The sequence below is a fragment of the Pleurodeles waltl genome, chromosome 5 (genome assembly GCF_031143425.1).
Source record: "Pleurodeles waltl isolate 20211129_DDA chromosome 5, aPleWal1.hap1.20221129, whole genome shotgun sequence".
In the NCBI taxonomy this organism is placed as follows: Eukaryota; Metazoa; Chordata; class Amphibia; order Caudata; family Salamandridae; genus Pleurodeles; species Pleurodeles waltl.
Window position 1 is genome coordinate 338,622,382 of NC_090444.1, and position 14,220 is coordinate 338,636,601.

The 14,220-nt window shown below is 44.0% G+C and overlaps 1 protein-coding gene across 2 annotated transcripts in view; it reads right to left on the reverse strand.

The window, feature by feature from the left end:
• Positions 1–14,220, reverse strand: part of ASB3 (ankyrin repeat and SOCS box containing 3) — a 381,448-nt gene that overhangs the window by 329,148 nt on the left and 38,080 nt on the right. For both annotated transcript variants that reach the window (XM_069234074.1, XM_069234073.1), the window contains one exon: positions 6,064–6,222. In XM_069234074.1, coding sequence (XP_069090175.1) covers positions 6,064–6,222 — 159 coding nt within the window. The remainder of the gene's footprint in view (positions 1–6,063; positions 6,223–14,220) is intronic.

Below are 14,220 nucleotides of genomic sequence, written 5' to 3' on the forward strand. Positions count from 1 at the left end.
GTCACTTTTGGGACGGATTAACACCTCCTCCAAAGTTGTAATAACCCCCAAAAGTTCTTCTGATAGAGATTATGGTCAGTGCTCTAGAAAGCTAAAATGAGGTCACATTTTCTGAGTTTTCGAATATCTTCATCATACATTTCAGCAAAGCATTCTGACATGCACAATGAAACATGTGCTTCCAACACCTGCAGCAATCTGTCACTCCATAGTAATTAACTGCAGCATAATTACAGATTTCTAATGAACAACTGGAGCGCTAACATTTAGGCCCTCGTTACGACTCGCAGTCGGACCGCCACTGAAGCAGCAGTCCAACCGCAACATTATGACTGTGGTGGATGCACCATGGTCTGACCACCGGCACTAAGTTTCTGCCAGCCGACAGCTTGGCGGTGCTGGCATTCTCAATCCTCCAGGGCAGTGCTGCAAGCAAAGCTTCCCTAGGGATTACGACCCCTCTCTCCGCCGGTGTTTACATGGCGGTTGCACTGCCATGTAAATGCTGGTGGAGACGCGGTGATGGGGGTGAGGGGGGCCAAAGCACTGCCCATGCACTTGGCATGGGCAGTGTGGGGGCCCCCTTGGCCAGTCCTGTCACGCAAATCACTGCCTGCTTTGCAGACAGGGTGCTGGTGCACCCAACTTGGCATGGGCAGTGTGGGGGCCCCCTTGGCCAGTCCTGTCACGCAAATCACTGCCTGCTTTGCAGACAGGGTGCTGGTGCACCCAACGCACAACAGCATTGCCGCCGGCCGTATTACAAGTCGGCGTCAATGTTGATGTGCGTTTCCCATTTGGCCAGCAGGTGGAGACTGTGTTTCCGCCCGCTGGCCCAGTGGGAAACTTATAATGGGGGCGGCGGGAAGGAGAAAGCATTGGCGGTCTCCTGAATGTGGGAATTTGGCAGGCAGAAGGCAGACAGCCTTTTTCTACCCGCCAAATTCGTATTGAGGCCCTTAGTGTTCAAGACTACGGCACACCTGAACACCTCTTTATTGGAATAGCGGTTAAATTTAAAGCCATTCCTGAGAAGAAGGCTCAAGTAAATGAGTGTTGAAATGTTATTTCAGGCATGAAAGCTGTGCCTGCAGGCAAGCGCTGCACTCACCCCACCATCACATACCACCCTTCTTGCTCAGCCTTCAGCCCTAGACAGGAAACATTGACCAAAGGGTCTATTGTTCAGTGCTGTTCAGCTGCCATCTCTCTGCAGGCAACCTGCCTCCAATGCATCCATCTTTTCAGTGAACGCAAGTAAAAAAAAACAACATAGACATCCATCAAAAGTGCTTCACCTCTGAAATTTCCCATTTCCATTGCATCTTTTGATAGCTTGGAGACAAACGTATAAGACAGTCCAACCATGGTTTTAGGTTGTTGTATTACTCCTCACTCACAAACCCAATAGCACATTTTCAGAATCATTGGTCGATCTCATTAGGAATCTCAACAATATTATTTGAATATATTGAGCAATGTCATCAATGATGTTTAACACAATGTGAGTGAAGTAAAATATGAGGGCATAAACAGTGAATGATAGGGGTGCGAGTGGTAGTTGTTTCACTACACTGGTGTATTTCAGTGTTTTTCTCGTTTCTCAATTCAACACCTAAAAAATAAAATCACTTTAACCCTTTTTTTATTTTTTTTGCGCTGAACATACATATTTATTTATTCCCCTCCAAAATAGTTCCTCTGGTCCGCAATGCTCAGCAAATGTGCGGTGCTACCCACAAAGGAGAAAAATCCCAAATTAGCTTTACAAAAAAGGAAGGCACTCCAAAAAGTGGTTAATTCTTTTTGCTTTCCAAATTATAAAAACAACGTGCAATCCATTTGTATTCCATACATGTCACTAAATCCTTAAACGTGATTGTTATAATTCACATACCCATCCATAAATGTACTCTCATAAGTATATGTGTATCTGTATATTACCTACCAGCGGTCCTAGATTCCATAGGAAAAGTGTTTTTAGTTTTGTTAATAACTTTGGCGCAGTTTTTAACATTTTTAAAACTAGTACACACCTGAGTTCAGCTGCTGTGTGGAAAGTTTCAGGGTGATTCGTCAACTGGGGGCTGAGAAAAAAGGGGTCCTAAAATTTGTTTTACCCTTTCTCTTCCCTAGGGATTTTAGACATGGCTACAATCCAAACCGCTGGATGGAATTACACCAATTTTGGCAGAATGGTAGCTCCTGGTCCAGAAAGAGCACTTTCTGTGATTTGGTGTAAATCTGTTCAATAGTTTCGGAGTTATTAAAGAAAAAATAAATTTGCATTCTCTAACGACGCAGATCCTCCATGGATCTGACAGATCTCATGCTGAAATCTGATTGCCTGCCAACATTTCAACCAGCAAGTGTTGCAGCCATTTTGGGTCTCTAACTCAGTAGAGTTCCCAAAAAAAAAAAAAAAAAAGAAAGGTGCAGGGTAGGTCTACCCAGACTCCATAGGCCTGGTGGTGAAGTCCACAGGGACCCCACCAGGGCCAAAAAGATTTTTTTTTTTTTTTTTTTAAATGTTGCTGCAAAAATTGTGGTGGATCCACAAATCTTCGCAAAAATTTAAAATAAAAAAAAACAAGGACAGCCTTACAGGCTTGTTTTTGCTTCAGCCCCCAGATGGGTCAAGTTCGGGGTCAAATGTTAAGAAATATTTTGGGGAGAGAGGTGCACACAATCCCCTTTTCCATGGCTGATTTCGGCCCTGAGGACTGCCACTTCCCCAGGGCCAGGCCAACGGAATTTGAAGGGGAAGCCCGCATCCCCCCGTCAACAGGCTGCTTACGACCCCGGGGACCGTGACCTCTCCCCCAGGGCAAGGCCTATGTTTGTAAGGGGCAAGGCCATGCTGCCCCCGGCCCTTTTCGGCCCGTGGGACCACCACCTCCCCAGGGCCAGGCTGATTTTGAACAAAGGAAGTGTGGAGACACCCCTTCCCTCCACGAGATGCTTTTGGCCGCAGGGACCACTGACTCCCCGGGACTGGCCTGTGCAAATACAAAGGAGGCGGACCTCAAGGCCCGCCCTCCAGGAGCCATTAATGGCCCTGGGGAGCATCACTCCCTCAGGGCCAGCTCTCTATGTACCAAGGTGCCCACCCTCGGGAAACAGATGTTTGCTTCTGTTTGGCAGGAGCTTTGACAGCTTACGCCATGCAAGAGCAAACAGTAAGTCTGCTCCCAGCGGGAAGGAGCAGGAAACCTGCTCTCGTCCACTGGGAGTGGACTTTTCATCTGTTTCACTGCCAGCTGTTAAGTGGCAAAACCAAGCTGCTCCCCTTTTAGTAATTAGGTGGAACCTAGAGGATGGGGTCCCCGACGCTGTAATTGGCCCAGGGAGGGGGGCTACGTGCCCCCTTCCTGGGTTACCTACATTTAGGGGGTGGGCCACAGGGCCTGGCCACAGGCCGTGTGAGGCACAGTGATAGGTGCCAACAGGGGGTTGGCTGCAGGGCCTGGCCACAGCCAACCCACCTCCGCACATGGTTGAAGGCTGTTTGTGGAGCGGGCTTGAGTGCCTGCAGGGGGTTGCCTGTCCCCCACTAACTCCAGCTGTAGCCAACACTCGCTGCCCACTGGCAAAGGTCTTGCGAGGCACAGTGGTGGGTGCCTACTGGGTTGCTTGCAGGGCCTGGCTGCAAGCAACTCACTTCTGTGCTCGGTCGAAGCCCATGCGTGGGGTTAGGTGCCGGGGGGATAGGGGTCAGGACCTGGGTGCAAATGGCCAAAGGTCATGCATGGCACAGGATTGGGTGCCTTAAGGGGGTTGGCCGCGGCCAACCCTGCCACACAGCTAAAGGCCATACGCACTGTGAGTTGTAATAAACTGAGGTAATTCAATATCAATTAAATTTTAAAAGAAACCTACACATTCAATGAAAAAAACAAAGGTTAGAGGGGTCTTTAAGTTAGGAAATAGAATTAAAAAACCCTTACAAATTCACTAAAAAAAACAAAGGTTACAAGGACATTATAGTTAGGTTCAGGTTTTACACACATAAAACCATAGAAATTCAACAGTTATCAATCACTCAATCAGGATTTATAAAGTGTGGCTAATCCCAAGATGGGGTAACCAGGCGCTTGCAGGTCCCGGAGGCTCATTCAAACAGCCAGGTCTTGAGGGCCCTTCGGAATTCCCAAAGTGAGGTGATGGTCCGGAGGTGTGTGGAGAGACTGTTCCAGGTTTTTGCTGCAACGTGAGAGAATGAGTGTGCATCACTTATGCTTCAGTAGATGCGGAGACTTGTGCACTCGCATTGCACTGCTACTTACCCCACATATTACATTAGTAATGACATCTTCTATGATATTATTAATAATATAATTGCAATAAAATTATTGATGAGAAAACTGTCCATTGTGGGGGCCTGAGTTATATTTACCTTAGGGCATGAGTTAGTTTCTTGAGATAAGTATAATATTTAACTGTTGAATTTCTATGGTGAGTAAAATCTGAAACTAACTAGAACGTCCCTCTAACCTTTGTTTTTTAGTGAATTTCTAAGGTTTTTTAAATTCTGTTTCCTAACTACATATAGTCACTGAGAAAAAACGAAGGTTACAGGGTCATTATAGTTCGGTTCACATTTTACACACAACAAAACCATAGAAATTCAGGAGTTATGGTTATACTTATAGTAATACTTATGTTAAGAAACTATAAGTCATGGTCTAAAATTACCTTACTACATGAGTTATAGTTTCTTCAGATAAGTATAACCATAAGCACGGCTATAACTGCTAAATTTCTATGTTTTTGTGTGTGTAAAATGTTAACCTTTGTTTTTTTCAGTGAATTTCTATGTTTTTTAACGTAAAGTAACATTTAATGCAATATGTTAATGTAAGCACCGCCGCGCACAGCCTATGGCTGCGCACCGCAGAGGCTGGCCGCAGCAGCCAACCTTCTGCATGCACTCAACCCCAACGTGGCACATGGCTTTTGGCAGTGTGCAGCAGGGAGTTGGTCGCAGGGTCTGGCCTGCAGCCTAGACTTGCAACCAACACCCTTGCATGCACCCAACCCCACACTGCACACTGCCTTTGGCATTGCATGATGGGGTTTTGGGGTGTGAGTGGGTGCATTTTTTATTTCATTGTGCTTTGGATTTTCGGATCCATTACAAAGTTCCACTGGAAGCCACTGTAAGCAATGCAGTGGATCCATGGCACTTTCTTGGCGATGAGAGGTGAATCAGAAAGCCCTCCAACAGTCCTGTAGGGTCAGTATACCTGTATCCTGACCCTTATGTAATTTCCCACTTTGCTGGCCGCTCCCCCCCAGGCCAACAGAGAAACAAAATGGCAGCTGCAAATTTTCTCTCAGGTTGTGGCCAGCCAATCAGGGCTTTGATTTTGGCCGGGGATCATTCAAACCCACATGGATTGATCCACAGAGGATTTGCATCCCTAGATATACATAAATCTTTTTCCTTTTAATACCTCCGAACCTACAGAGCACATTTACACCAAACTACAAGAATCACCTAGCTGTCTGCTAAATTTGGTGTAATTCTGGCTGTAGTTGTGTTAAAAAAATCAATATAGGAATTGCATGGGGTAAACGCGTTTTGGGACCCCCTTTTTCTTGGCTCCCACTTGACAAATTACCCTGAAACTTTCAAGACAGAAGCTAAAGTGAGTGGCAAACTAGTTTTGAAAATGCAATCAAACAGCGCCAAAGTTATTATGTTTTTTGTTTTACTTATATGTATGTATATATATATATATATAATATATATATATGTGTGTGTGTGTGTCTATGTGTGTGTGTGTGTATATATATATATATATATATATATATATATATACATACATATATATGTATGTGTGTGTGTGTGTGTGTGTGTGTGTATATATTAGATTGAGGGAATTGCAAAGGAGTAGGACAAAGGACATGTATGGCTTTTCACAGGTCAACAAACGTTGGGCAACATGCAGTAGAATGGTAAATTATAATCAAGGTATCACACATATATAACATTTGATAATGAATGATTACGTTGACAAACTCAGGCAAATATACTCCTGCCATCATTCAGGTTCTCACCTATAAATAATGGAGTGGTTTCTTCGTTTGTAAGTTCGTTGGGATCAGCTCCTGCTTGTAAAAGAATGTTCGTACACTCCACGCTGCCTCGTCTTGCAGAAAGATGTAACGCGGTTTCACCCTCAAATGTCTTTGACTTTATATAACTCTTCGAAACGGCTTAAAAAGGTGGGGAAAAAACGCGTGTTAACAAGTATTGCGAAACACAGAAATGCGTTTTGATAACGATTTAAAATTTGTGTTGCTAAAATGACAAAAATGCCATTTAATCTGAAATGACCAGCAACAGTACAGCTGGAGTAGGCCAACTCTCGCATTTTTGTCACTGCAGCTGAGTAACTCACAAATAATGGGGTCTTTTTTGTTTCAGCAGCAGGGCCCCTGTTGTTTGACCCCGCAGGGAGCACCTCATGCACACACAATATTGTAAGCCATCCAAATAGCAATATGCCCTCTCGCCGTACCATTTTGCAATGCTGCTGTTTTGCCACTTGCTATTTGCACTGACAGCTCAGCAAAACGCCTCACGGGGACGTGAACAATGCAGCTAGAAAGCTGTTTTGTCATGGGGCATTCACAGTGAGAGTTATTATAAACAAACGGAGCAGCCTCTCGTGTGTGCGACTGTGTCCAAACGAAAATAACACTGTAAAATGACCTACCACTCTGCCACCAAAAGCAGGCAGATCTGACCATGCTAGCCTGAATGTCAACTCCTTCATAGAGAATGTTCCCACAAATTCCCGTCCTTGGAAAAAAAACTCAAATTCAAAGAAATGGCAGAGCGCGTCTAAACTTGTTCCGTGATTATTCTTTTTTTTTATTTTATTTTTACACAATTTACATATAATTTTAATTATTCATAGCCACTTGTGACGGTTAGTCGTGTAAAATATTTGTACTTTGTTAGACTGTGGTTGGGCTTCAAGGATTTCTATAAAGTTAGCCACAGTTATCATGGGAAAATGTTAATGGTTCCGCTCACAAACCTTGGGAAGGAGGAGATTTAGGAGGAAAAAGATCTAAAACCCACAATGTCCCACAATACTTATGTCATTTTCAGACTCTATTTTCCCTGACAGTAAGTGTAAGTCAAAATGCAAGACTACTGGGAAGAATGTTCTAATACTCCTCTTCTATAGAAGGCAAGCTACTTTTTCTTTTTGCAGCATATTCGAATTCAAAATTGCGAAGCAGTGGGCGTAAATAGCTAGTGGTAACATATATTGTAAGTAATGCCTGTCTTACTTTGGCCTGTTGCCTTGCTTCATTAGCTACACTGTTATGTTTGGTACCAGTGTTAATAGATGACCAAATCATAGCCCCGGACATGTCTAACAAAGAAACATTCCCAATGAAAACTAACAACATTGCATTTTTCCTTGTAGACTCTATGGTAGAATTAAGCTGTTAAGAGTAACGTAACCGACTGTTTGCCACGCTCCATATTGTATCTGAGTTGGTAGAAAGCTTCTTAAGTATCTCGAGTGCATAGGAGACAACAATCTGGCACATTTTTCTTCTGGGATTAGGTTTGTCTGTGTAATACATATGAGTGCAGCTATATGGCATTTCCAGTATGCTATGTATTTCTACTAAAAGCAGGTTGAGGGGAAGAACTCTGATTACTAAACTGTTTGATTAATGTGGTAGAAACATAATTTATGGAACAAATTTTGGATGAGTGCAGAGAACCACCTTATCTTTATGTTCCCTTTGGAACATTTAAGCCATTGTAAGTGCCTGAATTTAGTGTACCCTTTATAGTGAAGTAATGACTACTGAGAAAGCTCATTTGAACGTCAGATGTTTAAGGGATGAGGTAGTCACATGCTCCAAAGACAATTATAACAAACAAGTTAAATCTCTACTTAAGCTTCATAGCAGTCAGAAAAGGAGTTTTGCATCATCAAAAAGGTTTGTATGAGTGGTGAAATAACAGTTGTCGGTATTTTTCTCATTGCTGAAAGTACACAGTTGTACTCAAAGAGGATATGTAGCCAACATTAAATATTCAACAAATGCAGTAGGTATGGTGGGAGAGTTAAGATGAATTAAAGAAAATGCTGTTGGAGTTTTGTTTTGACAAAAGCTTCTATTTCTCAGCATAACAGGGTTGTGCTGTTGACCTGCATGGCCTGCTTATGAGGTCCACGCATCTTTGTTGGAGATTCAAATATATGAACACCAACGCTTCAGGAGCCAGGTTCCCAAACCGAGTGATTGGGGGTTTGGATGCACATACTGTCCTTGGTGCCTCGTGATAAAGTGTGGCACAAGCAGCACTTTCCTCTATGGTACTACCAACACTTTTAATGAGATTTGAGACCTATGGCTCTCTTGCAAATGTTGCAGATTGGAATATCAAGGTTGTGTTCACTAACTTCCATCTGGTGCCCACCTACACAATCAATGAACACTGGGAGGAAAGTATACCAAACATTCTGTTCCAAGTCATTCAGAGAGCCTTGCCCTCAAGCTGTGTCTGCAGCTACCTGCAGGTAATCCTGTCATTTTCGATCTTGGTTTGTTGTAAAAAAATATAAAAAAATCTATTTTTAGATGGCCCGCTGTGTCAAAATGTTATTGACCACTGTGTGATCAAGCTACCACTTGTGAGTCTCTCCTTACTGTCTGCAGAGTGAGTTTACAGTAGCACTGGGCTATCAACTAGACTTTCATCTTGATTGACTAATGCCGATTAGTGTGAGACCGCCCATACAACAGGTAGTTTGTCCCTCCTTACCTGTTGAAATAAAACATTGGTGATCTGTCTTCTGTACAAGGTATCCCCAAAAGTGAGAGTGGCAAACCCTCAATGCCAGACCACAGATACTGCTGACCTACACTCGGACACCACAATCCTTTGACTTGGAGAGTAGCCTGATGACCATTCTACCATGCTTGTGACCCTTTCTTGAAATAGACACCCTTGGGACAGAATCTGAAAAATGCCTCTATGCACATTTTGTGGTGTACACCAGTGTTGATTTTCTCAGTGTAACGGAGTCAATGACAATTTACTCGCAAGATGCTCATTTCATATGTAACACACAATGCACCACCTGAAGGAAGGATTGTATAATTCCTATTAACCTCATTACAGTTCTTTTAACGAAAGAGGCTCTTGGCAAAGGGAAACTGTGCTCTGACATGCCAGTAGGTTCACCACTGTCAGAGTTGCCACCACTTTTCACAGTGTTAATATCCACACCCAAACAGGTCTTGTGTTGCATATCAAGGTCTGAGATGGCTTTACAGGGCGACTGTAAAGCACAGCAGATACAACAAACAAGTTACTTACCTCCAGTAATGCTTTTTCTGGTGGATACAGTAGTTACCTGTGGATTCCTCACCTTATGAATTCTCCCAATGCGCCAGCATTCGACGGAAACTTTCTTTTCTAGCTCTTCACGTCGACAAGAGCGTCACAATTGTATGGCTCCACACGCGACTCCGTCTGACGTCATTGTGGCAATAAGAAGTCCTCGCCGGCGTGCTGACGTCAGTTTCACCATTTTTTACATGCCTTTGAGGCGATCAAGTGAATACCGACTTCACAAGAACAATATATACAATAATACAAATACAAATACAAATATAAATCACAATATTTGTTTATATAAAGAACACCAAAAACATATATACAGTTATAGCAAAAGGAGTCTTGGTATGACCAGACAGGCAATGGGGAGGCGGGTGGAACTGTGAGGAATCCACAGGTAGTTACTCTATCCACCGGAAAAAGCATTACCAAAGGTAAGTAACTTGTTCTTCTGATGGATACAACTACCTGTGGATTCCTCACCTTATGAATAGAATCCCAAAGCAGTCCCGCACTCGGAGGTGGGTGCCTGACCGGCCATACCAAGAAATCCTGCAAAACATAACGTGCAAAATGGCCGTCCTTCCTAACTTCTGAGTCCAAGCAATAATGCTTTGCGAAAGTGTGGAGGGAAGCCCAAGTAACAGCCTTACAAATTTCAGCAACTGGGACACCTCTAGCCAAGGTGAAGTAGCAGACTTATCCCTGGTGGAATGGGCCCTAATACCTTCAGGAGGAACATTCTTTGCCACTGAATAACAAATAATTATGCAAAGAATGACCCAGCTGGAAAGGGTTCTCTTGTGGACGGATTTGCCCTTCCACTTGCCCACATATCCAATGAAGAGTTGATCATCAATACGAAAGTCTTTTGTCCTTTCAATGTAAAAACTCAGAACCCTTCTTGGATCTAGGCGATGAAGTCTTTCCTCCTCCTTTGAAGGATGGAGAGGAGGGTAAAAGGATGAGAGTGTTATAGATTGCCCCATATGAAAGGGAGTGACAACCTTAGGAAGGACAGCTGCCCTGGTTTTCAGCACCACCCTGTCAGCATGAAAGGATGTAAAAGGAGGTTTCACACTAAGAGCCTGGAGCTCACTCACACGCCTAGCAGACATGATAACTGTGAGGAAAACTGTTTTCAAAACTAAAAAAGTGTCAATGGACAAGAATGCATAGGCTCAAATGGTGAACCCATCAAAAAAGTAAGAACCAAATTCAAATCCCAGTGAGGCATAAGAAACGGAGTGGGAGGAAACTTGTTAGTCAGGACTCTCAAGAACCTAATAACTATAGGAGACTTAAATAAGGAAGGCTGATCAGGAAAGCACAAAAAGGACGACAGCGCCAATAAAGAGCCCTTCATAGTCGCAACTGTACATCCCTTCTGTGCCAAGGAAAGGGCAAAACATCAGACAAATGGGCCTTTAAGGGATCAATTTGCTTCTCTCCACTCCAAGCAACAAATTTTGCCCATCTCTTAGCATAGACAGTCCTGGTGGAGTGTCGCCTGGCCGATAAGATAACATCCACCACTTCTGGCGGGAGAGAAAAGGAACTCAGATTTCCCAGTTCAATTTCAAGGCATGTAGGTGCAGGCTCTGGAGGTGGGGGTGTAGAACTTGCCCCTGCGACAGAGAGGAGGTCTGCCCTGAGAGGGAGACGGAGCGGAGGGCACTGTGAAAGTTGGAGAAGGCCTGTGTACCACACCCTTATTGGCCAATTCGGGGCTAGTAAAATGACTTGAGCCCAATCTTGGTGAATTTTCCTCAGAACATGAGGAATCAAGGGTATAGGGGGGGAACACATAAAGCAACTTGTTGCACTAAGACATCTGAAACGTGCGCTCCTGCACAGGATACTGGAGGATGCAGAAAGATGGGCAGTGTGCGTTCTCCAGAGTGGCAAACAGGTCTATCTGAGAAAAATCCCCACATTCGTAAGATGTGAAGAGCCAGGTCTGGATGGAGACGCCACTTGTGATAGGCTGAGAAATGCAGACTGAGACTCTCCGCACGTACGTTGAGAACTCCGCCCAGATGGTTTGCTACTATGCAAATCCGATGGTCCTGTGCCAGGACCAGAGCTGCAGAGCCTCTCTGCAGAGAAGATACGACCCTACTCCTCCCTGCTTGTTGATGTACAACATCGCAGTAGTGTTGTCCGTCAAGACTTGAATTGACAGACATCGAAGGAATGGGAGGAAGGCCTTGAGAGCCAGACATATTGCCTGTAATTCCAATAGATTGTTGTGAAACATTTCTTCTACTGCAGACGAACGACCTTTGATCTCCAGGTCCCCCAGATGAGCTCCACACCTTAGAGTGGAAGCATCTGTTATGACCGTAGCCACCGGAGTGTTGTGTAGCCATTTTAGTTATAGCTCCATGCATGTTAAGTTTAACACACTAGGCCGCTGTGCACTCTGACCTAAAAATATTTTATTCGGCTTCACATTGTCAGACTCAGTCTCCCGCACCGTGGACGATCTTGCTGCTCAAAATCCAGTAGTCGCATTAGAATAATGAGAGACTACGTGACATGGCGCCTCCAACGTTTGGTCAGGCTCTAATTTTCTGGTCCTCCGGAGTATTTCTGTTTCATTATATATAATGACACCTCAATGCCGTATGCGGAGACGTCCGTGGTGCTGAGGATTTCCACCACAGCTGTGTAGGTAATCCTACTACAACTGGTGGTTGTTCAAGCTTGAACTTTAAAAGGAAACCCCATTTTGGTGTGCCTTCTCTGAACTCATAGTGTTACTATCATGGCGAATCCCCAACAGGTACAAATAGCTGTTAATATGAGACAACCTCTCACAGCACATTTACTAGCAAATGGCCTAAAGGCCCAGGGAGGTCCAGTCACATTCATGGTGGACACCCATGAAGCTTATATAACAGAACTTTTTTACTCTTGGGTCACATTTCTGGCAGTTGATGGGAACACAAATACATTTCACAATATACACCTGCGAATGCGCCTGGACAATACAGAGCATACGCATATTTAGAGATACCTCTATCTTATCAAGAACATAATAATTGGCTTGATGGTGCCCTACCCCACACAATATTACCAGTAAGGTTAGGCCCACGAAGTAATGACGGTCCTACCAGGCCTTTTCTGGCCACCTATACCCCACATCCTGCGGTTGCAAATCTAGCAGTAGCTGAGGTTCGTTGCTTATATATTGAATTAATAGCAATATATAGACTACTAGTACAATTTGTGAGGCAAACACTAAATACAAACCCAATGTGTGCTGCTCCAGCACATCCACATGCAGTAACGCCAGGTATAAATCCTGTGACTGTACATTCGATTATGGGTAAAGTACCCACCAAACGAGAATAAACTCCGTTTTGGTTAGCACAGAAAAGTAATATGCTGGAGGCAGTGTTTCCCCATACGGGACCTCAGGATAAACATAGAATACTAACGATGTGCTTGCCTTTTGGGATGGTCCCTACAGTAGAAAACTGTAATACTTCGGGCATGGTATTTGCCATGCTCTACACAACCACACATTCAAGAGGAATATGGGGCGGCTCCGGCTCTAGATTTGGGGATGCAATTGATGGGCAATTTTGCCACAGTATCCTCAATCATTTTAAGTAATCTTAAAGGGAAAGCAGTCGCGCTTGCAGTGCGCATGCGGCTTCATGACGTTCCACAACAGGATCAAGAACGAGAGCTGCCTAAAATAATAGCAGAGACATATTCAAGTATCGGTCGAGATAGCTTAGGGGCCAGACCACAAAAACCTAAATTTCAGGGTAAATCAAACAAAGATACCACCAACCAAGCACCTGAGGGTAATAAGAAACGCTGGGATAAAAAGCAACAAACTCCTAAGAAAGAGAGGGGAGAATCTCTGCGTACGGAGACCCAACAAAATAGGTATAATCTCAGAAACAGAGATAATATAAAAACGCCTGATAGATATCAATATACTGATACACGCCAATCTCGTTCCTTTCAGGACTCATCAGTAAAATGAAATGCGAGAGGTGGGTGATCAGAGCGAAGAACAGAGTATGTGAAACCGAGACAGGAATGGCAACGCTCTTCAGGGGTTTCTGTTAAAACGGAAGAGAAACCCACCCAACAAAAACAACAATTTAAAAAGAAAAGTGTCAGCAGTTGCAGTCCGACATGCCACACAGGAAGAGGGTCCTCTTGAAGAACAAGAATTGGGCTCTAGCCTTGCTAGACAGAGCGGCAGAGGTCACAATAGTTCGCCGGAATCTTCTAGAGCATCTGGAGGTGAAAGCAACTGATGACTTTATACAAGTAGAAACTGCGGACATGCGTGTCTCCACGCCTGATAGGGTGTACAAAGTAACGCTACAGTTAGAAGGAGACATTGAACGCACAATAGACGCAATCTTTTGGGATCGCATAGTAAAAGTATATTATGTCTTGTTGGCCGAACAAGATTGGCCGCCTGACTTTGTCCGTACCTGCCCATATGGAGAATATGTCATTAAGCCCTACTTCTCGTCCCTTGTTCCAGAGGAACTCGCTGAATCATATTCCATTGAATGGGCTTTAGCACAAGCACCTGCATTATACAGAAATCACATAGGATGGGATAAAGAATCCCCCTACCATGTAATTCCAATTAAAAGTAAACCTCAGCCACAACCGCAGTATCCTATAAAACATGAAGCAAACGCACCAGTGAGAGAAATACTAATGCAATTAGAGTACCAGGGTGTGATTGAACCCTGTGTCTCACCAATGAATAACCCATTATTCCCCGTAGCTAAACCAGACCATTCATACAGAATAGTCTTATACTACAGACATTTAAGCAGTCATAC